The following is a 23886-nucleotide window of genomic DNA, read 5'->3' as shown; positions in this document are numbered from 1 at the left end:
CGGCTTGGGGAAGGGGGCGGAGGGCTCGCTTTGAGAGCCCCTTGCCACGGCCGATGCAGGCGGGGTACAGAAAGCCACACACACGCGTCACTTACCCGATAAATCGCAAGCAGACAAATAAACCTTTGGAGCTATTGCAACCCGTCTTGTAAGTATGTTTTTTCCAAAGCACGTGCCGCACCCAGCCAGGGCTTCTTATCAGAGCCTCTCGGGGCTTGCAGGCAGCCCAGCTCAGCCCGGGAGCTGCAGGCTCCCCACGTCCCCAGAGCCCAGCGGGGCTTGCAGCGAGCTTTCTGCAGGATGAGCGGCCTTGAAGGAAGGACCAGGACCGGGCTCAGTGGCCCAAAATCCCCAACTGCGTGTGCAGCCAGCAGCCACGGTTCCAATCCCTTCCACACAACGTTGCTGTGGAGCAGGATTTGCACTGCAGGCTCCTCCTGCGCTGTGAGGATCGCTGCCACCAGCTCCCTGCATGCTGAGAGCCACGAGGACGCAGTGGGTTTAGTGCAGGACAGGGCAGGGGCACACGGGTGTCACGGGCCAGGAGGTGTCCGGCCGAGGGAACAGCCCCGCTCTCCAAATCCTGGATCAGCGAGCAAAGGTCAGGCAAGGCTTCCAGGAAAGGTGCAATTGGGGAAGCCTAACCCGGTGCGAGTCCTAACGGTGGGTGCAGCACGAGCAGGGACAGATGCTCGGGAGACAGCACGGCCAGAGCAGTGAGCTGGGAGCCACCAGGAGCTGGAGGAGCCCCACCTGTGCCAGGGGTGTAGAGAACGGCTGTGGCAAGGATGCCGCAGAGGACTGCAGGGGCCAGTTTTCAACCAGACAAGGGACTGGCAGGATCCAGAAGCTGGCATGGAGGAGGAAAGACACAGCTGAACCCCACCAAGGAAACGCAGGAGATACCTAGGTCTACCTGAAGTGCTCTTAACACCAAGACTCGGCTATGGCAAGGCACAAAGTTGTAGAAGAACAGAAGTCACAGACTTGAATTTTAAGAAAACTGTTTACTGTCTGGAACTTTTAAAAATATTCCTGAGTCACGATAAACCCAAAAAAGACTTTGTTTCCAGTACGGTAGGATGCAGGCTTCAGAAGGGTACCAGATCTCCTAAGGACACCTCCTCACGTGAAGCACATCCCGTGCCCTCAGAGGCACTTCACGTACCAACAGTGAGGTTTCAGAGCGGGCTGGCTGGGCTCAGGCCCTCAGCACAGCGTCCAACACTGACTGGCCAGCCACTGAACCAGGTACCGTGGTGTGTCACGCGAGGAAAGCAGAAGGCAGCAGCACGAGGAGCTATGACACAGATTATTTTTGCCATTTGGGCTCAGCAAGGGAGCAGCCACCCCAGCTGATGATGCTCCCCACTGGAGCTGCGTTCAGTCATCGTCAGCAGCACCGCAGCGAGTGAGGTGCTGCGGGAAGAGGCTCCACAAGTACCTGGACAACAGCTGGTCGCAGAGGAAGGCGGCGTGTGAGCACAAACACCCACGCAGGGGCTCTTCGGACGCGGGGAGGTGGAGCATCACTTCCCTTTTTGGGTTGCCATAAGCGGCACCGATGCTGTGAGCCCCCCTCCCTCCATCATCCCCCACTGACAGAGCCTCATGGTTAATTAAACAGCTTCTGCAGCCTCTTCTCTTCCCCACCAGCACGGGCTGCTGATGGCGCTGCCGGGCCAGGCGAGAGTCCAGCCCCAAACCCTCCTCAGGAGCTCGGCTGCGATGCGCTGTCCAAGACCTGCTGGGCAATGTGGACCAAGGCGGGGAAGGCGGAGCTCTTGGGAAACTCCCGGATGAAGTCTCGGCCTTCCTCCAAGCTCTGGCTAAGTTGGGGGTCCAGGGGAACGGAGCCTGTGGGAGAGAAGGAAAGGGGAGAGTGACTGCTGGCTCACCCCAGGGCAAAGGATGGAGTCAGGGTGAAGAAATAGCCCTGCCAGAGGCATCTCCGGGGCAGCAGGCCAGGCACTGCCTGCACCAAGCCCTTCAGCAGCTGCTTCTCACCTCCCTCTGCTCTGTGGATGGCCGAGGAGAAAACCAAGAACTGCACCTCATCTCTGACCAGCCCCAGGGGCTCCCAGGGCCCAGCCCACCCGCCCCAGTACCCCCACAGCACCACGCGGGCGTCACCCCCGATGAGAAGGGCTCTGCTCCAGGGGCCACTCACCCAGAAAGGGGACTCCGGCGTACTTGGCCAGCTCCTCGCCTCCCCCTTTGGAAAAGACGTTTGTGCACTCCTGCAGGAGGAGAAACAGCAGCGAGTCACGCACCCAGCACAGAGCCCTGCGCAGCACCAGCTCCCCTCCACCTTCCTGCCGCAGGGCGCTGCCCTCGCCCCTGCCCTTCCCCAGCTTTTTGTAGGATAGCAGAGCCCATGGCTTCTTTTCCACAGCTCCCCCAGCAGCTTTTTGTCCCCCAGGCTCACAGCACCACCCCCGTGGCGTTTCACTGATCCCATCACCGCGGCGTGCGATGCCCCCAAACGCCCAGGAGCCCCCAAGGGCCCGGCAGCACCAACAAACCCACCGAGCAGTGCGGGCAGACGAAGCCGCTCATGTTCTCCACGATGCCCAGCACTCGCAGGCCCGTCTTCTTACAGAAGGTCAGCTCTCGCCTCACGTCCCCCACAGCCACCTCCTGCGGGGACAGCGGGGGTGGTTAGAGGTGTCTGTCCCTCCAGAGGTGGCTCTGGAACAGGCACGTGCGTGGTTTGTGGCACAGGCGAGGAGGGAATTTGGAGATGTTGCTGGCCATAACTCGGGCCAAGCCCTTCACTACAGGAGCTGCACACAGGGGCTGTGCTGGAGGATGGGTGACGGCGTTATTTGGGGTGCAAACCCCGCCATCAGCCATGCCCAAGGGCTCCAGCGGGTTGTCCTACCTGGGGCGTTGTGACTAGGATTGCTCCAAGGGGCTTGTAGGGCCGCAGGGCCTCCACTGTGGAGATGTGCTCGTCAGAGGTGCCCGGCGGCGTGTCCACGATGAGGAAATCCAGGTCCCCCCAGGCCACGTCGGCAACAAACTGCTTTATCAAAGCTGCAGGAATAAAGGGCACCCTGCCTGAGAGACGGAACTCACCTGGGGAGACAGCCCTGCAGAGCAGGAGCCAGCAGCACCCCCGAGAGGCTTTGCTGATCTCCCCGAGCTCTGGAGGCAGCAAGAACCGACCGTACCGTTTTTCTTGGGGCCTCTCCACACCACGGCGTCGTCCGGCTTCTCCAGCAGGAAGCCGATGGACATGAGTGAGATGCTCTTCTCCTGGTCCACGAAGACCGGCACCCAGCCGCTGTCGCACTGGTGCACGTCGCTGTCCTGCACCCTGAACATGCGGGGTATGCTGGGGCCGCACAGGTCCACGTCCAGGATCCCCACCTGCGGGCGACGAGGCAGAGCCCTTCAGACAGACCTGAGCACGGCCCCAGCTCAGCAGCAGGTTTGAAGCAAAGTTTCAAAGGGCTGCTTTGCGTTCTGACTGCCCTCCCAGTCTCTTTCCCTCCAAGGAAGCACCTCCTGGATATTTACAGACACTTTGGAGATGTATTTATGGCAGGGACCTGCCAGAAGCTAACAGGCAGTGGCTCCACACAGCCTTTAAGAAGCCCTGCTGGAACTCAGCTGCCTTGTGCTCGCAGCTCCCCTTTGTCCTTGCTGTGCTGACAGCCAGCCCGCCTCATTCCACAGGGGGCTGTGTCACAGCACAAACAAGGAAATCATTTCCCAGTACCCCAGTTTGGAAAACAACACTGGAAAAAAAAAAAAAAAGCCTTGGATCCTGTCAGCCTCTTGGACAAAGGAGGAAAAAAAAAACCTCTGCTGGGCTTTTCAGGATCAGGAAAACCCAGATCCTTAGCAGAGCATCCTTGTGCTGCTCACATAGAGTATGGAAAGGACGAGGAAAGCCAGGCTGGGCTGGATGTTGGGAAGGAGAAGTCAGAGCCCAGCCACTCGCTCACCTTCCTGCCAGCCTGCCGCAGCGCCAGGGCCAGCTGCGTGGCCACGGTGCTCTTCCCCACGCCGCCCTTCCCGGAGAGCACCAGCACGACGTGCCGCACGCCGGACAGGTTGCTTTGCTCTGGGAGAGGGGGAAAAAAGAAAGGACCGAGGGGTCAGGGGCGGCAGCGCGGAGCCGTCCCCACGGTGCTGCAGGGGCAGGGGCCGGGTTTGGAGAGGGCCCGGCCCGGCCCCGATGACCTCAGCGCTGCGGCAGCGCGGCCACGAGCAGCCGCGGGGCCCCGGGGTGAGCTCAGCCCCTCGGCGCTTCCTGCCGGGGCCGGGCACCGGGAGGGGCCGGGCGGGGAACGCAGCTCCGGTACCGCGGGCAGCGCTGCTGAGGGGCCGCCAGCATGGAGCCCGCGGGGAGCACGGCGGAGCTCATCCGGGCCTGCACGCGGGGTAACGGCGGGGGGGGACCGGGGGGCACCGGGGGGACCTGGAGGGGACCGGGGGAAACTGGGGGGGAACCGAAGGGGGCCGGGAAGGGAACGGGGGGGACGTGGGGGGCTCGGGAGGGGACCGGGGGCAACCGGGAAGGGCCCGAAGGGGACCGGGGGGGCACCGGGAGAGGCGGCGCGGGGCCGGGTGCCAGCGGCAGCCCCGCACCGGGGCCCGCCAGGCTCCGGTACGCGGGGAGCCAAGGCCCGGTCGCGGTCGCGGTCGCGGTCGCGGTCGCGGTCCCGGTCCCGGTCCCGGTCCCGGTCCCGGTCCCGGTCCCGGCGCTCACCGCCCGCCGCCGCCCCCTCCATGCTGCCGCTGCCGCACAGCGCCGCCCGCTTCCGTCTTCCGCCGCGGAAGCCCCGCCTCCCTCCGACTGGCAGGCGCCTCCCCCAATAGCAACCCGCGCTCGCAGTTCCACCCCGCCCCTCAGCTTGGCGCCCGACCAATAGGCTCCGCGCTTTCCCCTCGCCGGCCTCCACCCAATAGCTCTCCTCCGCGATGATTGACGCGCGGCACAGCCAGTAATATCGAGCTTCGTGCGGGCTCCTCCCACCTTCCCTTCACCCAGTGCCTTGAGCGACGGCTCTACGCACCAACCGTAGGGCGGCGAGGCGAGGGGATGAACCAATGGGCGCGGGGGAGGGGCGGGCCCGGGAGCGGATTGTTTATGTGCCGGGAGGGGAAAGTAGGTCGGGGCCGGAGGCGGCGGGGGGGGCCCGGGGCGCTGCGGGAGCGGGGCCCGGTGGCGGCCGCCCCCCGCTGGGGGAGCCCCGGGGGCGCCGGAGCGGGCCCGAGGCCTCGGCCAGGCCCCAGGCGCTGAGGCCCAGCGGCTGCGGGGGGCTGGGGGGGGCCCGGCCTAGGCCTGGGCCTGGGGCAGGGCCTGAGGCAGGGCCTGGGCCTGGGGCAGGGCCGGGCCGGGCCGTGCGGTTCCCCCCCCGCCTCCCTCAGCGGCCTCATCCGTGCTTGGGAGCCGTCAGCGGGGGTTGGGCGAGGTGGGAGCCCTGGGGCTGTGCCCCTGGGGGAGGCCAGGCAAAGAGCAGGGGCCGGGTGCTGTGGGGTGGCAGAGGGGCGCTGGCACCGCGCCTATCCTCATGGCCCCTTTTTTCTCCTCCGTCCCCTGCAGCCTATCTGTCCCGGAACGCCATGGCTCGCCGCACGCGGAGCAGCCGGGCCTGGCACTTCGTGCTGAGCGGGGTGCGCCACGAGGCCGACAGCCGGGCGGTGGCTTTGGCTAGCGGAGCGCGAGGCTGGGGCTACGACTCGGATGGGCAGGTAGGAGGGTGCTGGGGCCGCGGCACGGCACGCCAAGGGGAGCTTCCCTCTCCCTCCATCCCGACACCCAAGGGCCGTGTAAGCGGGCAGCTGGTGCTGCAGCACGCAGCTGGCCAAAATCAGGAAATACTCCTGATAAATTATACCAGCAGGCTGGTGAGATGGAGGTGGTTGCTGCCTCCAAGCTGTAGCAGGGGGCTCCCAGTGCCTCTCCCCAAGGCAGCGCTCAGGGAGCTTCATGATTGTGCACCACAGCTCTGTGTTTTCTGGCTGGTCAGGCCAGGAAACCGACTCATACTGAATTAAACAGTTTTTAAAAGCACGTAAAGCATGCATATGTAGGGAAATAAAGAATATATACAATACTTTTAAAATATTCATTTAGTGATCTCAACATGCATTTAAACTGCATCCATTCTCCAGTGTGGCTCCCTGTACTTCCCTGTTCTTACTTCTGGTCGTTGTGCAGCTGCTGTTGGGGGACTGCTTCAGTCTGTGCAATTACAGTCTCAAAGTGAGGTGGATTTGCCTCAGCCATCCTTCACGGTTTTCCCCAGTCCTTCCTGCTTTTCCCCAGTTCTTGAGTGCGTGAGCTGAGCTCCCTGCACAGCCTGTGCAGCACTGGGAATACAGGGAGCTGGAAGCCTGGCTGAAGCACTGCAAGGCCACTGCTAGAGCATGGGGCCCAAATCCAGGCACTGCACTCCCAGAAAATGTCAGCACAGCTTCGTGCTTCTGCAGTCAGGCTTCTAGGTAGCTGAGTCAGGAAAGGCCAATGAAAAACAAATCAAGCAGGCCGGGGAAGGAGGGGGTGAGCAGCAGATAATTAAACTCGAGTCATTTCAAGCCCCACTGTCTTACGCAGCTACAACACCCTGAGTTTAAGGGACTGTTGTCTTTAAATACTGATGACAAAATCCACCGTGGGTTTTGCCAGCTGCTGAGGGAGTGACTAACGAGCAGGGATGTCTGACAAGTTAGTAAGCCCGGAGTAATTCGCTGAGATCTGTAGTAAGAGACCCCGTTAGGAAACACCAAGCCTCTTGTAACCTGCGGGGCGAGGCGGGGCCCTTCCTCTTATGTTGTCTGGTGCCGGGACGCTCCGGGGTCTCTTGGCGTGGAGGAATGGTACATCAGGATTTTGTGTTTGTGTCTGAAAGTAAACAAAAGCCTTTCAATCCTTCACCACGTTCCCCGTGGGCCTGTCCGCAGCACTGGTGTGAGGAGCTGCAGCCTCACTGCCTGCCTGCTGCTCCTCTCTTCGGCCCTCTCCCCTGCCTGGCCTCCTGTCCCCTTCCCTCCTCTCTCCGGGGCAGCAGTTCCCAGCAGCCTGGCTCTTCCCTGGTTTGGCAGCGAGGTGCAGAGCCCTGTGGAGATGTACGGGGTCTGTGCCCAGCCGTGTGTTATGCATCTGCTCTTTTTTGGGGTTCCTTGGCTGGCAATTTGCTCAAAAATTTGTGTGTGGACTGTGGTGCTGCTCACCTCCCTGCCCCTGGAAGCTGCGGGGGCACAGAGCAGCAGGTCCTGAAGCAGTGTGATCAGGGTGGCTCAGCCCCTTTGCCTTCCTACACGGCAGGGGCACAACGCAGCCGTGCTGCCACTGCCACGAGCCCGGGGACGTCCCCAGGGAGCCCTCTCTGAGCAGCCTGGCTCTGACCCCGGGGACGCGGGGCAGTGACGTTCCTCTGCCTGTCCCCGCAGCACAGCGACTCGGATTCGGAGCCGGAGTTCTCCTCCCTCTCGCCCTCCATCCCGAGCGCCATCCCCGTGACGGGGGAGTCCTACTGCAACTGCGAGAACCAGAGCGAGGCTCCCTACTGCTCCAGCCTGCACGCCCTGCACCGCGTCAAGGACTGCCAGTGCGGCGAGGAGGATGAGTGTAAGGGAAGGGGGTCCCAGACCACCCGCTGGAGTCCTTTGGGGTTCGAGGTGGGTGCGGTCCTGGCCTGGGGGCACGGACTGCGCCTCTGCGTGGATCTTTGCTTCTCCACGGGGCCCTTATCTGTGTTCCAGCACCCGCTGCTCCTTTGTTTACATCTCAAGGCCACGTAGGCTTTAGGAAGATTACAGGCACGTGCGTCCTGCGGCATTCCAAGAGCTGGGCGCTCAACTTGTTAACGCATCAGGGTTCACCTCTGGAGACTTTCAAATCCAGCCGAGGCCGCCAGTGGAGTCAGCTCCTGTGGTTCCAGCCCGTTAATGCTGATCCCTGGTAGAGCTGGCAGGGCGCCCGGGTGCACGGTGCGGCTTTCTCAGAGCAGGCAGAAAGGTAGAGAGAGAGAAGGTGGGCCTGGGCTGGCCGAGAAAATCCATGGCACAGCAGAACTGCTGTTGTAATCACACTTTGACCCTAGCCCTGTGAGCCATCGAGAAGTGAGTGTGATTCCCTCAGAGGAAAGGAGGTCTGTGGAGCTTTGTGCTAGCCAGAACAGGAACTGGCAGTGTCAGGCAGGAGACAGCACTGAACCATCCCCACTGGGGCACTGCAGAACAGTTCAGCCCTCAAATAATTCTCCCGTGTGCACAGCTTAGGATTTAGCCTCTTAAACAGTTTTAAAAAAAAAAAAAAAGTAAATCTTGACAGGCCCTCAAAACAACTGTCCGTCTGTGCTTTGGCTGGGAAATAGCTCCCTGCAGGCCTTTGCCCATCCTTGTCCCCTCTGTCCTTCCCGAACAGATTTTGACTGGGTGTGGGATGACCTGAACAAGTCGACGGCCACGCTGCTGACCTGCGACAACCGCAAGGTGAACTTCCACATGGAGTACAGCTGCGGCACCGCGGCCATCCGGGGCAACAAGGAGCTGGCAGACGGGCAGCACTTCTGGGAGATCAAGATGACCTCTCCAGTCTATGGCACGGACATGGTACGTGGAGCCAGGCTGCTCACAGGCGTGCAGAAAAGCCCGGTGTGCGCTGAGCAGGGCAGCAGGCTTCCTCCAGCAGCTCACCTGGGTGTCCTCGCTTAGCAGTAAGGAAATTGAGGCTGGGAGGGTAAATGGTTTTAGGTGAGACCACAGTAATTAGGACCAGAACCTGATTTTCTTGCTTCCCTTTCACACCACTGGTCGATCACCACCGATAAACTCAGTGAAGACGCAGGTCAGGCCTCAGCACGGGGCAGTGTCCGGGCGGGCTGTGGTTAGCAGCAGGGCTCTGCTGAGTGCTGCTGAGTCGTTTCCTGCCCCCGGGCCTGGAACTTGCCTCCTGCAGGGCTGGGATGGGTGCCCTGCCGTGACCACCACTCGTGTGGCTTGTGACCAGGGCCCGACCTCGCTCCCCACCATTAATGTGGGAGCCACGGCCCCGTTAGCTCCCCTAGCACTGCTCAGGCTGCTCCTCGTGCTGGCCCCCGAGCACTGAGCACCAGCCAAACCCTTCAGGGGAGATCTGACACCCCTGGCCTAGCTTCACCCAAATTCCCAACCTGTGGGGCTGTGCCAATAAAGGAGGGGAGACCCGGTGCCCCTGCAGGTGCTAAGCCTGTGCTCTTCCTCCCAGATGGTGGGAATTGGGACATCGGATGTGAACCTGGACAAGTACCGCCACACCTTCTGCAGCCTGCTGGGCAAGGACGAGGACAGCTGGGGACTCTCCTACACAGGTGACACGGGCAGGGCAGCCGGGAAGCCAGCAACAGGTTCAGGAATTCAGTGGCCTGAATGGGATTGCAGCCAAAAAGGCCACCTGGCCTGTGAATCACGTAGTTAACTATAATGAGCTGCTGCCTGTTCACTTCCCCAGTGCTGCTGCACACCTGTGGGGCTTGCCTAAGCACCGCGTTGCGTGGGACAGGCTGCTTCCTGCTCCCAGCTCTCAGGGCAGCAAACTGTACCTGCGTTTTGCAGACCCCTTAGAACCAGCGTGTGAATTTCCAGGGCCTCTGGCTGCAGGTTGAATATCACTGAGGCAGGTTTCAGTGCTGCTGCCCAGGCTTTGGTATTCCAGAAGCTCAGCTTCCCTCTTCCCATCACACACCCTGAGGAGGAGGGCAGTCAGTGAGTGGTTAGGGGACGGAGGGCTTTGGTGGGCACTGACAGGCTGTGCCAGAGGGAGCTTGCAGTGAAGCGTGTGAGAATTGGGGCGAATCTGCGGAGCGCAGACTTTCTATTGACTGCAAGGTGTGTCGTTTTAAGGACTGCTGCATCACAAGGGTGACAAGACAAACTTCTCCTCGAGGTTTGGCCAGGGCTCTATCATCGGGGTGCATTTGGACACGTGGCACGGGACACTCACGTTCTTCAAAAACCGCAAGTGCATAGGTAAGAGCAAGGGCAGCCGTGGTGGCCTTCAGGCGCAGAGGGGAATGGGTTGGAGTGCTGCAGCTTTAGCTGAACTCAAAAGTTTGGCTGCAGCTGAGCTGCAAGGGAAAATACTGGCAAAGCAAGTCAAAACTAACGTGAAGCCTCCCTGACGCTGTCCCCTGCAGGGGTTGCAGCTACGAAGCTGCAGAACAAGAAGTTTTACCCCATGGTGTGCTCGACGGCAGCCAAGAGCAGCATGAAGGTGATCCGCTCCTGCGCCAGCTGCACGTCTCTCCAGTACCTCTGCTGTTACCGCCTGCGCCAGCTCCTGCCCAACTACGTGGACACGCTGGAGGTGCTGCCGTTGCCACCAGGACTCAAGCAAGTGCTACACAACAAACTGGGGTGGGTCTTAAGCATGAACTATAGCACATCAAAGCCTTCCTCCTCATCGTCAGGAAGCGACTCAGATAGCTCCTGTGGCTCGGATGCAGAGGCCTGCCAAAGGAAGAGGTGCAGGAGGACATAGTGTCTCTTCAGACGAACTGCTCTGAGGGAGTCGGGTGGCGTTTTGTTCCGCCGCCTGCAAGGGCAGGCCAGGCCTGACGCACCTCATTCTTCACGGGGACATCCGTTTCTACTTGTTTGTGAAGATTTCTCTTACTCTGGTTGAAATCTTTAGCCTAAACATCCGTCACTTGCGTTGAAAATACCTGCTGACTAAGAGGTCTCAGCTCTGTGGAACAGGTAAACTGCAGCCAAGTACCTTGGGTTAATCTTCTGGCTCGGTATCAAAGCCATCACCTCGTCCTGAAGGAAGCCTCCTCGCTGCAGGCTGTCAGCAGAGACAAGATTTAAGGTGGCCTCCCGGTCTCAAAGCATACTTCTAGCAAACCCTAGTCAAATAACTGACTTGATTCATCAAAAGACGAAATCAAAGAGCAGTCCCCCTCCGCCTAACCGTTGTGTGTTGGTTTGGTATCCGCCATGGATTCATCACACTGTGGGGCATGATCGAACGGCAGCACTTAGGGAAGCGGGCTCCTAGGGATGAATCTGTGCCACTTGTGAAAGAGCAATTACTTAAAAGAGTTGAGCTGTTAGTGATCATTCTTGAGCCCCCCCCATGACTTTAATTGCTTTGCATGTTGGCTACTGCTGCTTCTCCTGTATCAAAGACTGTATTAAACTGTAATAAAAAAAAGTATAAACTGCCTTTCATTCCTCTGATGGCCCTTAAAGGCACGATTCTGAATGTGGTTGACAAAAATAGCCACGCTAGCAAAGCCAGTAGCCCGGAGGGGATATTTTAAATACAACACTTGTTTGTGAGGTCTAGATGAGGTGAAGGAGGTGGAGATTACCTCGCCTCTGCCTTGCTGAGGGTTCTTGCACTTCTCACTGGACCACCACAGCCTGGCCTCGATGGAGCTCCAGCAGAGCCATGCTGACGCCTGTGGCTGCAGACAGGAAGGGAGGGCTGCAGCGTTTGGTAAGAAGTGTGTTCTGACAGATTATGGCCAGAAAACCCCAAATGCCCACCCCAGAGCCTGAAAGTCAGAGCAGCTTGTGTGTGCAGGGCAGGCGCTGACCAAGACCTGCGTGCTGCCTGCAGCAGGCCCCTTCTCCTACGTGCTGGAGAGAAATGCTGGATCGGAGCCTGGAACAGAAATAATCCAGTAGTGGCCTGGTACTGCTGCCAGCAAGTGGCACGCAGCAGAGCCTTCCTGCTTTTTTTTTTTTGCACTTCAGCTGCTCTAAGATTTTAGACAGGAAAGAGGAGGGAAAAGTGCTTTAGTGGCTCCTTGCAGATTAGGCCACGAGCACTGGGAGCGAGCAGCACGGTGAGGGGTCAGGTACTTGAGCACTTCTTGCCAGGTTTCTGCCACGCTGTCAGGACAGCTGGGCTCCAGGGACTTTATCAGTCAGCAGCCTCCCAGCGTTGCTGCTGTGAACACAAGTAGCCACTTGCAGCCTTTTCTCCTGGTTGTTGTAGACCTGCAAAAGCCTCGTGCACAGCCTTTTGCTCCGCCTGCATTTATTCCCCACGACTGTGCCTTTCCTTCCCGCATCATGAATCTTTAAACAAAGATGGCTCTGGCGTCTCTGGTTACAGGCTTTGAACGCGAGCTGTAATTAAGCAGGGCAGGCTCTCTGTCAATCCATCTGTAGTCGTGCTCCAGCCAGAAAAAACTGCCTTGCTGGATTTCTCCTTGCAGGAACTAATTCAAGCCTTAGCAGATGGAGACAGAAGAATCACTGGCACAGAGGAACTTTCTTCTGAGGGTGCCCTCCCACTTTCACAGCACCGGTTGCTGCTGGTTTGAGCTGGCGAGCTGTGCTGCATGGGAAGAAGCTCGGGGGGTTCCATGTCACTATGGAAGGCCCCAGTCAGCATTACCAAAACCTCAGTTTGGGGTCCCCCATCTCAGCTGCAGCTATTTCCGAGTGAGAAGCAGAATTTTTGCTTTGGGAAAGGAGAATCCCATCGTAGCTCACCAGTCTGTGTGGAGTTTTCTGGAGCTTATGTGGTATTTCCTTGTGTTGGGAGCTCAGCCAACAAACTCCCCTGCCCCGCTTCAAGCTCCGTGTTACCCTAGGATGTGGTTCCTCTCTGGCCAGCTAGCTCTGGTGGCTGGTGGTCATTTTCCTAAAAGCAAGTCCAGCAGGATCCACCTGCCTGAGGAGGCCACAAGAAGGACCTAGAGTAACAGGAGGTCCGACCTTGATAAGGAACAGCAGGGAGCAGGGCATTAAAAGTCAGGAGACAAGGGCACAAAATATTGAGCTCATTCAGCACCACACCTGACAGGCAGCATGGGACAGACTTACCCCATGGCTGTCTCGGCAGAGGAGCTGACCCTGTGCTGCTCAGGGACAGCTCACCACCACTTTCAGACCCAGCTCCTGCTCCAAACACGCCTCAACTCTCGAAGGAGCCAGCCTGCTTTCCAGCCAGAGGGATATTAAAGCTAGGGCAGCTAAAAGAGGAAAGGAGAGCCAAGAGGCTGAAGAAAGCATCTGTAACAAGACATTTATTGATGTGCAAGTCGCTGTTCTGAAACAGAATCAGCTGCTTCCACTGGCCGGGCTCCCAGCTGCACGGCCATGCCAGCAGCAGCTCCACGACTGCTGAGTTTTTGCAGATAAAAAGGACGGGGCTGTCCAAGGCAGCCCACGGTCCCACTGTGCCATCAGGTCCAGGACAAGGTTGGGGTCAGTGGAAGAGGTAGACGTGGTGGGTAAGTCTGTCCCAAGGCGGCGGTCCTGCACACCGACGTTTGATGTCACTGGGATGTCTCTCAGCAGAAGGAGCCTCTCATCATCGCTGTGCTCTTCGTAGGCCTTCAAGTGCAGAAGAGAAGGAAACAGTTAACGAGGATGTTCTGAGCGAATACTCCCATCTCCACCGCAAGGCTCAAGCCCATCACTGCACTGAGGAGCCCCGACTGAGCCTTCAGCCAGACACACAAGGGTCAGGGGATGAAACTCAGAAGAATCGAGACCTGCAAACAGGCCGCACGCACACCGAGTTGTATGTTGCCCCTCTGCTGTACAATGAGATTGCTGTAAAGCCACTTCTTCTGAAGAGGGTATGCTAGGGACAGAGATCAAAGCTCCAGGGGAAGTAGAAGAGGATATTTGACTATGTGAGACTTAAAAAAAAAGTTCTGTCACAGTTCCTGATCTGATGGAAAGAGCTTAAGTGATTAATGCGCACACAAAATGGAAACGAGCACGCGCTGACAAAACAAATGTCTTTATAAATGGGCTAAGTTGCTGTTGGAAGAGTCACACAACACCCTCGTCCAATCCTGCTCCCCCAGCACCTCACTGACAGCTATCTCACAAACCAGCAGGAAGCTAAGGGCAGGAGGAAGAGGGAGAATTGAGTGAGCTAAATCAGCTCCCTGAAGGATGAGACGAACAGAAGAGCAAGGGAAGTGTGGGCATGCTGCTGGTGACAGCTCAGGTGCCTTGTGGTCTGTAGGGGCAACACGCGTGTTCTGCTAGAAGGGATTTGGAGCTGTCCAGCTAATGGCAGCCACCTGTGACAGTGCCCATTTCAAATAAAAGCAAGAAAAGCTGATGGACAGACTGCTGGGCAAGGGGAATGGGTTGTATACAGCAGACGCTCGGCTGCATTTGCTGGGATATGCAGCCAAATAGATAGCCAAGCAAAAATGCAAAGAAAGATGCATGAAGCTGGTCCCTCTAGGTAAGATGAAGGCAGAAAGAGGCCTGGAAGGGCTAACGAGCAGCTGAAACGTAGCTTTTGTTTCAGCTACTGCTGCAACAAAACCATGGCTTAAGTTGAACACTGTCTGGACACAATCCTCTCTTTTCTGGAGAGCTGGTTACAAACTCAGGACTTGCTTGCTCCATCCACAAGGACCTTTAAGCAAGGAAACCTGTGGCACCCCTCCCTACCATCACCTTCCACACAGCAAGTTATAACAGGACACCAAGGGGTTTGAGGGCTTACCTGTACCAGGAGGCTTGGGGAGGGATGTGCTTCTGCTACCGCTGCTGCTGTTGCAGGGCTGACCCTATTACACTGCTGGATTTGTCTCTCCCACACCTGCCACAGTCCCGTGCCATCCTCCTCCACTCGCACCCTGCTGCCTGAGGTCCTGCAGTGCAGAAAGGCAACTCGTGCATCTCCTGCTGCCTCCTGCAGACAGACAGAGTGCTGAGAGCAGGACCAGGGGACAGTGTGTGCTCAGAACGTGCCTGCAGATCCCAGATCCTAGCATTAGGCAGTTGGCTTCCTTCTAAACCCTCCCTGTGTTCAGGACTAATATTTATTCCTCACCATTTCCTTCCTTCCCTGGAAAGCTTCAGAACACTTGGGTGAAAAGGTTTTCCTGAGGCTCTTCTTTTCCCTCTATTCTTAGTGCTGAATCACAACTACACTCACCGTGACAGCGGGGTGATTTTCATCAGCATAGAGGACTGAAAATGATCTAGTCCAAGCCCTTACCCTGACCCAGACACACTGGCAGTCACAGGTAAGCATTTCTGTAGCTTCTGCTGACATTTTCCAAAGCTCCGGGCCTGGGACTCGACCAAATCCAGTAACACGACTCACTCGTACGGGCGTTTCGCTATCACCTTCGTCAGTGCAGAAACGTGTTTGCCGAATTCCTGCCACGTGCCTAGGAAGAGTACATCAGTGTTACCCCACAGCTGGAGCACCACCAGTGCCTGGAGGAGAAGCGATGCCGTAAGACCAAGCAATGGGAAAAAGACAGGCTCAGGTGGGCCAGGACAACCTGAGACCCTCAGCCTCCTTCAAACGCACACTGATACTTCACCCAGCAGTGCTGGCATGGCCCTGGCCACCCAAGGGACCCAGAGGCAGAAGCAAGGGAAGCCCAGGGTAGTACCACGTCCCTCAGCAGGGCTGGAAGGGGAGGGAGGCAGCGCTGAGTGTTTGGTTGAGCCCTGTTTACACAGCACAGCAAAGCCTGCTCATCCTTCTTAGCTCTCAGTAAGCCAGCGGGTCATCGCCCCTTTTGGGGCAGAGTCAGGCAGGGCAGGAATTTACCTCAAGGGATATCGAGCAAGAGTTAGATCCCATCTGACCTAGTTTGTGACTGCTGTGGCATCACGAGGAGCGCTTCTGCTCTGCTGCGGGACACAAGTTTTGCAAGGCAGGGACCTGAGTGAGAACCCACAGCGAACCTGGCAGCTGCTGGTGGGACTGGGGAGGGAAGGCTGGGTCAGCTCTGAACCAGGATCCCAGGAACAACAGGCTCTGAGGGTGCACGTGGAGGCAACTTGATCCAAGCCAGCCCCCACCTCTCCTGGCAGAGCATTCCTTACACAGAAGGGCACCCCAGTGGGAGCCTTTTCCATACAGTTCAACCACGAGGAAGACAAAACATCAAGGAGCATGAGAAGTTTTACCTCCAGTACCTCCCGCTGAGTCACGGACAGCTCATGGCTGGGCTGGGATCCGGGATGTTGCTTTGCAGGGCTCCGTTCCCGGTAACACCTGTAAGCAAGACACACAGCTCCCAGCCACGTGCTGCGGATTCACGCCTCAGGCTGCTGACTGATGAAGAGGAAGAGGCCAGACTTAACGCGCTCACGTTTGCCACCTCCCAGCCTGACTTACAGGTGGAGACAAAGCTCCCCTGAGAGGCAGCGCTGCTCCTGCAGGCACACGGACACGGCTCTGCAGGCTGTGCACAGCCCCTCCGGCTGTGAGCTGGAAGGATGTGGCTACGAGAGGAGAAGGTGAGATCCAAAAGCAGGGTGAGCACTGCTTGGTTCCTTTGGTGGCAGAACTCAACAGGCCACAGCTGTTTTTTTTTTTTTTTTTTTTTTTTTTTTTTTAAAGAAATAACACTCTTGGTTAAATTTATCCTCACTGGCTTAAGTGAGAAAGAGCCCAGGAGGTGGTGAGGCAAGAGCTCTCCCTGGGAAATACTCCCTGGGAAAGAGGACAGGGCAGACCTAGCTACTGTGGCTGCATCGATGTGGGGAAGCTCTGGGTGATCACAGTGTCACCACAGAGAGGGGATTCCTCTGCTGTGCACGCACACAGACAGGAAGGACTCAGGCACTGGGAGCAACAAACAAATGAGACATTCGAGGTACAAGAAAAGGGCTTCAGGCACTGAACCTCCCTCTGCATGAGCTGCACAGCATGCTGAGAACAGAAGGGCCCCGTGCACCAAGAGGGGCTGTGGTGTAATTCAGCAAGAGCCGTATCACTGCAGCCCTCCACCTGGTACGGAGTAGCCTTACCTGCAAACACCTTCTCACTACGAGATCCTCAGAGTCCGCTGTGGATGTGGATGGATTTACAAGACTACAAAACCCAAGCCCCAGCCCCCCTGAGCACGAACTTTGCTCTGGCCAAAGGCAATGCTTGGTTCAGATCAGGCTGACTCCCTGCTGGGGCATCGACAAAACTCTGAAGCAAGACAAATCACACCCGAGTGTGCAGCAGCCTTCCTCTCTGAAATAAGCCCTGAAATAAGCCCTCCCCATGTCCAGCAGGGGACTCCTCAGGAGCAAATCCTCACTGGGAGCGTTGCCTGTCGGCACAGGCTGCACGCCACATCTGCCAGCATTCTGCTCACCTCTCTCCTGGGGCGTTAGCGCTGACCTCCTCTCAGACACCGCCTAGTCTAGCCTTTCCTTTCCTTCCCTGGTCTTGGGCTGGGCTGGACGGCTGCTGAACTTCTCAGGGCAGAAGCACAGGCTGCCTGGGCAGACACCCCAAACGCTGTGTGACTGCACGTGAATGAGAACCCACCACGAGCCTCCCTGCTTCGAAACGCAAGCGGTTCCAAGGGCTGTGTACTTGGATTGATTCCTTCAAGCGCATCTTCTACGAGCACCATGATGATGGAAAAGCTAAACACAAGGAAAGGCAAGTCTGGCCTGCCCAGTCTTCCTCTTAAAAAAGCAGCATCCTGGCTTGGGTTTAAAGGACTGCACATCATCCCTAAAGACCTGCTGCCACACTCAGATACTGCTTCTCCCCCCCGGTTCTCTCATTCCAAACCACTGCATCTCTAACACAGCTTTGTTTCAGGGTGGAGCAATGGCAGTTTTGGGTGAATGCTCCCTCCCCTTACGTGGTTCTTTGGCCAAATGGCTGCTGCAGAGTGCTTTGTATAGGTCTGGCTCAGAGATCTGGATCAACTGGGTTAGGGAAAGGCGGCGCTTTAGAAAATCTTCCAGCTCCACTAACACCAGCATCTCCTTCTCCTCTTCAGTCTTCACAGTGGAGTCATCCTAAAGAAGAAGAAATCATTTCCAACACAAGCAGGTGTCCAGAGAGAAGGCAGGCAGCAAGTCTCCACCCAGGCAGTGCCCATGCTGTGTCAGTACTACACTGGTGGAAGACCATGGCTGAACCGAAAAGTAAAAAACCTCCCCACACAAGCAGATCACTGAAGGTGCAATAACCACCTGGGGAGGAAAGCAGTGACAGCTGCAGAAACTGCCATGAAGCTGAAGAGACAAAACGGGCTCTGTCTGCACCACGTGCAGTTATGTGGCTACAGATAACGTAGGTACAGATATTGTGATCTATTGTATGACCACAGCATCTGCAATGTTTTGTCCAGAAACAGCCAAAATACAATTCTGCCTCTGCCTGAAATTCTTGTGGTGGGGGTGAGGACAAGAACAGCCTACCTCTGCCTCTGCTGCTGCCACGCAGATACTGTTTACACAGTACCTGCCAAAACCAAGCTGAAATGGGCACTGTAATTGGTACCAGCAGGCACCTGCCAGCTTCCAGGTTCCCAGCGAGCAGGATTCAGGGAACAGTCACAAGGCTTTCTAAACTGGGGGCCCTAGAGCAAATTTGCCCAGCCTTTTCCAGCCGTGCAGCTGCTGCCTGTGGCAGCACGCCATGCACAGCATCTGCTCTGGAAAAGCTGCTGCCCTCCTAAATAAACCTCCGTATGAATGACTTGTGGAGGACTCATTTTTGCTTGCTACAGATTCCCCAGACCTGCCTGAAACAATCAGGTGTAGATGTTGAAAAGCTATCGGCTTTGGAATAACCTGAATGAGAATCAGTCCCATCTCCGCTCCCCGAGCTAACTGTGGTCACCAGCAATCAGCATTTCTGAGGCTGACGACGCCAGTATCCTGCCTAGGAAGCCAAGTCAAAGCCTTTTCCCCACAGCACGTCTGTTGCCAGATTGCATTTACCCCAGAGAAGCCGAGAGAGACTCACCGGAGCAGACAGAGTGCTTGCTGTGTTTCTTCTCCAGGTTATGCTGCAGGGAATGGCCTGAGGCTCAAAAGAATATTTACAGTCCAAGGAACTTAAAACCTTGATCCAAACGTCTGAGCCAGGATCTTTGAGGAGACCTGTGGAGAAGGAAAGAACAATCAACAACCCTGACATGAGAAAAAGAGAGAGTTCATGAGCATGGAGAACGTGCTCTTAATTACCAGCTCTGTGATGAGCATCAGATGTAGCTAACGTGAGTGGACACCACCCACTGCCTGCCTTCCTTACAGCTGCCTGTAACCTCATCACACTAACTGCTTGCACTGTTTCCTTGGACAGGTGCCTGTCCTAGACTGAATTTGAGATGTTTCAAGAAAATAGCACAACTGTTTCAAAGAGTGCAAGGGAAGGGTTAAGAACATGCTGTTTGGAGGGAGGCTAATAATGCAAAACAAAACAAAACAAAACAACCCCCAAAAGACCATGAATGGGCTGCCCAGGGAAGTGGCTGAGTCACCATCCCTGGAGGTCTTTAACAGACATTTAGAGCTCAGTGATATGGTTTAGTGGAGGACTGGTTAGTGGTAGCTCAGAGGTTGGACTGGGTGATCTTGGAGGTCATTCCAACCTCGGTGATTCTGCGATTTTGGGATTTTAAAAGCAAAGATCCCGCAGCATTTCCCCTCGGGGGCTGTGCGTTATGCCAGGAGCCTTTCCCTGGGGAAAAAGGCCACAAAAACGCTCTTCTGGAGCACGGGGAGCAGCGCAGCCCCCCCAGCACCGGCTGCATCCCCCACAACCCAGGACATTTTGTACACGAGCACATTTTGTACAGCCCGAGCACAGCCCAACGGCACTGCAGGAGCACGGGGCGGGGGGGGGAGGCTGCCGTCCTCGGGTAAGAACCACAGAGCTCGAGGCAAAACCCCACGAATTGCTGCAAACCCACAAAACCCGGCAAAATAAATAAATAAATAAAAAAAATAAAAATCCCGCAGCCGCAGCACGATCGTTCCGCGGGGGCAGCGGCGGGGACGGGGCGGGACCGGCCTCGGGAGGGGGGCGGCGGGGAGCGGAGCCGGCGCCATGATCTGCCTGCTGCTAGCCCTGCTCGCCAGCCTCCTGCACGGCGGTGGGCACCGGGACGGGGTGGGACCGGGACCGGGACGGGGACCGGGACTGGGACGGGGACCGGATGGGACTGGGAGGGCGACGGGGACTGGGACCGGGCGACGGGGATCGGGATAGGGACGGGGATCAGGACGGGGAGCGGGGACGTGGCCGGAACAGGGACCGGGGGACGGGGATGGAACCGGGATGGGGATGAGGACGGGTGTGGGGACAGGGATGGGGACCAGGACCGGGACGAGATAGGAACGGGGGAGGGGGACGGGGGATGGGGACGGGGACGGGACTGGGGCCGGGACCGGAACGGGGACCGGGATGGGACGGGGACGGAGACGGTGACCGGGACCGGGGGATGGGGACTGGGACCGGAACGCCAGGACAAGGACAGAGGCAGGGACGGGGACCGGGACCTGGGATGGCAACAGGGATGGGGACCAGGGGGATGAGGAGAGGGAGGGGAGGAGAAAGGGAAAAGGAAGAGAGTGAGGAGAGGAAGGGTGAAGGGAGGGGAAGGGGGTGGTGAGGGGAAAGGAAGGGAAGAGGATGGCAAAGGTAAGGGTGAGGGGAAGGGAAGGGGCTGGGTCGCGGTCCCGGTCCCAGTCTCCATCCCGGTCCCAGCTGCCCCCCCGGCCACCCGCAGCCCGTCCCGGTGTCACGGAGCGCACCTTCGTGGCCATCAAGCCGGACGGCGTCCAGCGGCAGCTGGTCGGGGAAATCATCCGGCGCTTCGAGAGGAAGGGCTTCAGGCTGCTGGGGCTGAAGCTGCTGCAGGTGAGCGCTGCCCCGGTGCCCCATGGTGTGCCCCGCTCACCCCGAGCCCTGCTCATGCTGGGTGCTGACCGTGGGCTCCCCGTGCCCAGGCCTCGGAGGAGCTGCTGAAGGAGCACTACGTGGCCCTGCGGGACCGACCCTTCTACGGGCGGCTGGTGAAGTACATGAGCTCGGGGCCCGTGGTCGCGATGGTGAGTGCTGGCCGGTGGAGCCGTGCTGATCCTGATGGGGTGTCCTCTGCGGCGAACTGAACCCACAAGGCAACGCCGGTGGTCTTCAAGAAGTGATTTGGGAAGGCAGCTCGCTGAGAGACCCCCGGTGGGCCGTCCCCTCGGGGGTCAGACGGCAGATTTCGGGAGCGGGTGGTCGGAGGTGCCAGGGGAGCTGTGTGAGCTGGCTGTGTGCTGTCACGTAGGTCTGGCAGGGCCTGGATGTGGTCAAGATGGCTCGAATGATGATCGGGGAGACTAACCCGGCTGAATCCCTGCCCGGCACCATCCGAGGAGACTTCTGCGTTGATGTTGGGAGGTGAGCCCGGCTTCTTGTGCCCTGGGTGTTTTGGTGCACTCCGGGACAGCGCTCCCCTTTCTGTGCTCAGATCACCACCGTCACCGCCGTGACTGCTTGCAGAGGGACAGCAGCCAGGACACGCTGACCTCTGCCTCCCGGGCTGGCTCTGCCAGAAGGGAGGAGTCTGGGTTTGGGTCCTTCATGCTTCCTGAGGCCTCATCTGTCTGCACGAGGAGGGGTTTGCTTGGTGTCTCCTCCAGCACCCAGGCTGCGAAGAGGAAGGGAAAAGCACTCTTGGTCATCTCCCAGGGGAGCAGGGCAACCCTGAGGGCACTCTGCTCTGCCAGGCACCCGAGTCTGAACCCAAAGCCGAGCAGGGGTTTTGCAGGCATGTTTTCATCACCGGAAAGTCACCAGTGGTGACCTCTGGTGGCTGCAGCTGAGCCTGGCCTATGGTAGATGAAGTTTTTATCTCACCCTCCTGTTAGGTTCCTGCTCCCCGGTGTCCGATTCCAAACCTGCTTCACAGGACCTATCCCCCCTGAAAGAAGGGGGAAGCCTGGAGGCAGAATTTCAATTGCTAACGTAAAAACAAGGTGAACCCCAGACTGACAGCCACTTGCAGCACATAAATAATTTATTACGGAAGAGAGGGCTGCCGGAAACTGGCAGCTCCTACATGTAGGTGGCCTGACCCACCTCACGAGCAGCCGCGGAGCTGGAAGGAGGAGGGCTGTGGGGTGGCAAGGAGCACTGTGTGACGTGAGCAGCTCAGCAGGCTGGGTTAAATTGGTCAGGGTGAAACCTTCCCCCCTGCAGCTCCCCTCCCCAGCCTCTCTCTGCGTGGTGCTGCCTGAGCCCTTTCTCTTCCCGCACAGGAACGTGATTCACGGCAGCGACTCGGTCGAGAGTGCCCGGCAGGAGATCTCGCTCTGGTTCCGCCCCGAGGAGCTGACGTGCTGGGAGGACGCGGCCGAGCGCTGGATCTACGAGTGATGAGGGAGCCCGAGGGAAGCAGGGGTCTACCTCACTCGGGCACAGGATGTTTCTGTGTTTCCTTCTGGCCCTGGGGCTGACTGGGGGCTCTGCTGTGGTGTTGCTGTGGGGTTTCTCTTCTGTGTGTGTGGAGGGTTCTGGGAGCTGCTCTCTGACTGGAACTCAGTACTTCAGCTGACTGCAATAGCACCTGTTTTTTTTTTTTTTTTCCTCCTATCTGCTGCACTAAGTAGTTAGTGTAGCTGCTCTGCTTGCTATGGCATCCTAAAACCCCAGGCTCAAGGTGATTTACTGGTGGAAAGCAGAAGCTGGGCCCCGTTCCTGTCCCTGCCCGGCACAGGATGCACTATTCTGGCCACAGGGAGAGGTGTGCTGGTCACTGAGGGGTGATGTGATCCCTGTCCTCACCTGCATCTGCGAGGTTCCTCACCAAAGGGTTTTAAAGAACTCAGCTGCCATGGGATCAGTGCAGGGGCTGCTGACCCCGCTCGGCAACCCTCCTCACTTCACGTGTCCCCTGCCTGCAGGGTGCAAGTGGCCTCTGGAGGAGGATGAGGCTCTGAGGACTCAGCCAGGCTCCTGTGAGCGTCAGGAGGCGATGTTAGGACCTGCTGCAGGAGAGCCTCAGAGCCACCCACATGAATGTGTTCCTCTGTCCCATCTTTTCTCACTGTTCCATTTGTTTTTCACACCACTGCCTGTTTCTTTACTCTCTGGGCCCCCTGAGCCTCCTTCCAGAGCATAAGGGCAGGGACACTGTTGGTGTGTTGTGCTGCAGAACAGCCGTGGTGAAACCTGAAGGAGCGAGGCTCCCAGGGCTTTGCTGCATGCAGGCTGAGATGTTCTGAGCTCAGCTCTGCTCTGGCAGAGCTCCTCCTGCCTTCAGGGCCTTCTCCAAGCAGCTCTAAACATCTTAGAGATTGTTCCCTTAAGTCATCCACATGTTGTGCTTTTTTTTTTTTTTTTTTTATAATAAACTCTGGAGAATCCCATCATCTCTTCCACTAGTTGTTTCCCAGGGGACTTGGAGGGTGGAGGGGGAGGCTCTAGGCTGCTGCCAGCATGGATGTGAGCTTGTTCCCTGTGCCACACAGCTTCATGAAACATGCTGCTAGGGGCAATTCTGTGCCCTGGAGATGCACAGGTGGAACAGCTAATGGGGAAGCAGCCACGGTTTGTCAAGATACTGAAATCATTTAGGAAGGTGATTGAGTTAAGGTGCTGGAATTAACCTGTGTGACGGAGTTAAACACCTCTGGAGCAGGACAAACAGCTGTTCTGGTACCTGATGGGACAGAGACCCTGTGATGATGGCTGCAGTCAGGCAGCAGGTGAGAGGACTCTGCACCTTCTCTCTTTCCAAACCACCCTAAACGTAACCCTAACTATAACACCAAGCCTAACCCTATTTAGGACTCTAAAAAACACATATGGTGCCACTTTCTCTCATCAAAAAGTGCTTCCAACAGAAGTCTTTGTGTGCATCTCTCACTGAAGTTAACCAATGACATCTGCAACAAGGCCAAAAAGATTGTCTCAAAAGCATTAATTTAGACCCATCCGTCTGTGGTACTAATCACAGGGCAGTCTTTATTCTTTCTCTGCTTATCAGGTGTTACAATCCATTAGTTTTTGTTCTTTAAGAAATGCCTTTGGAGGCCAAGACTTGAAGAATGACTTAATTAACCACTAATGCTGTATGACTGAGTAACTCTGACCTTCCTGACACACAAGCAAAAAGTCATCTTGCCTCTGAAAAAACTGCCCACATAAAAGTAAATACAATGTAGTATAAATTGAGACAAGTCACTTGTAGG

At 57.4% G+C, this 23886-nt stretch overlaps 3 protein-coding genes across 4 annotated transcripts; 2 read left to right on the top strand and 1 right to left on the bottom strand.

Moving 5' to 3' along the window:
* Positions 1 to 987: 987 nt before the first annotated feature.
* Positions 988 to 4768, bottom strand: NUBP2 (NUBP iron-sulfur cluster assembly factor 2, cytosolic). The gene is made up of 7 exons (XM_084296274.1): positions 4724 to 4768; positions 3957 to 4075; positions 3177 to 3375; positions 2885 to 3039; positions 2530 to 2640; positions 2171 to 2240; positions 988 to 1857 (listed from the first exon to the last, which is right to left on the bottom strand). The coding sequence occupies exons 1-7, from the start codon at positions 4743 to 4745 to the stop codon at positions 1712 to 1714; spliced, it is 822 nt and encodes a 273-aa protein (XP_084152400.1). The 5' UTR covers positions 4746 to 4768; the 3' UTR covers positions 988 to 1711.
* A 328-nt stretch (positions 4769 to 5096) lies between these two features.
* On the top strand, positions 5097 to 11148 carry SPSB3 (splA/ryanodine receptor domain and SOCS box containing 3). Of its 2 annotated transcripts, none has more exons than XM_084296273.1 (7): positions 5097 to 5122; positions 5561 to 5709; positions 7411 to 7588; positions 8387 to 8574; positions 9209 to 9311; positions 9844 to 9969; positions 10137 to 11148. In XM_084296273.1, exons 2-7 carry the CDS (start codon positions 5581 to 5583, stop codon positions 10478 to 10480), a joined length of 1068 nt encoding a protein of 355 aa, XP_084152399.1. In that variant the 5' UTR covers positions 5097 to 5122; positions 5561 to 5580; the 3' UTR covers positions 10481 to 11148. The 2 variants fall into 2 exon arrangements, with proteins under 2 accessions (XP_084152399.1, XP_084152398.1); XM_084296272.1 differs by lacking the exon at positions 5097 to 5122 and adding an exon at positions 5140 to 5429.
* Positions 11149 to 19714: 8566 nt separating this feature from the next.
* NME3 (NME/NM23 nucleoside diphosphate kinase 3) lies at positions 19715 to 23053 on the top strand. Its single transcript, XM_084296070.1, has 5 exons — positions 19715 to 19796; positions 20433 to 20563; positions 20653 to 20754; positions 20979 to 21091; positions 21952 to 23053. Exons 1-5 carry the CDS (start codon positions 19751 to 19753, stop codon positions 22067 to 22069), a joined length of 510 nt encoding a protein of 169 aa, XP_084152196.1. The 5' UTR covers positions 19715 to 19750; the 3' UTR covers positions 22070 to 23053.
* Positions 23054 to 23886: the final 833 nt, after the last annotated feature.

The sequence above is a fragment of the Netta rufina genome (genome assembly GCF_964035555.1).
Source record: "Netta rufina genome assembly, chromosome: 15".
Classification (NCBI taxonomy): domain Eukaryota; kingdom Metazoa; phylum Chordata; class Aves; order Anseriformes; family Anatidae; genus Netta; species Netta rufina.
This window is presented reverse-complemented; position numbering and strand designations above follow the sequence as displayed.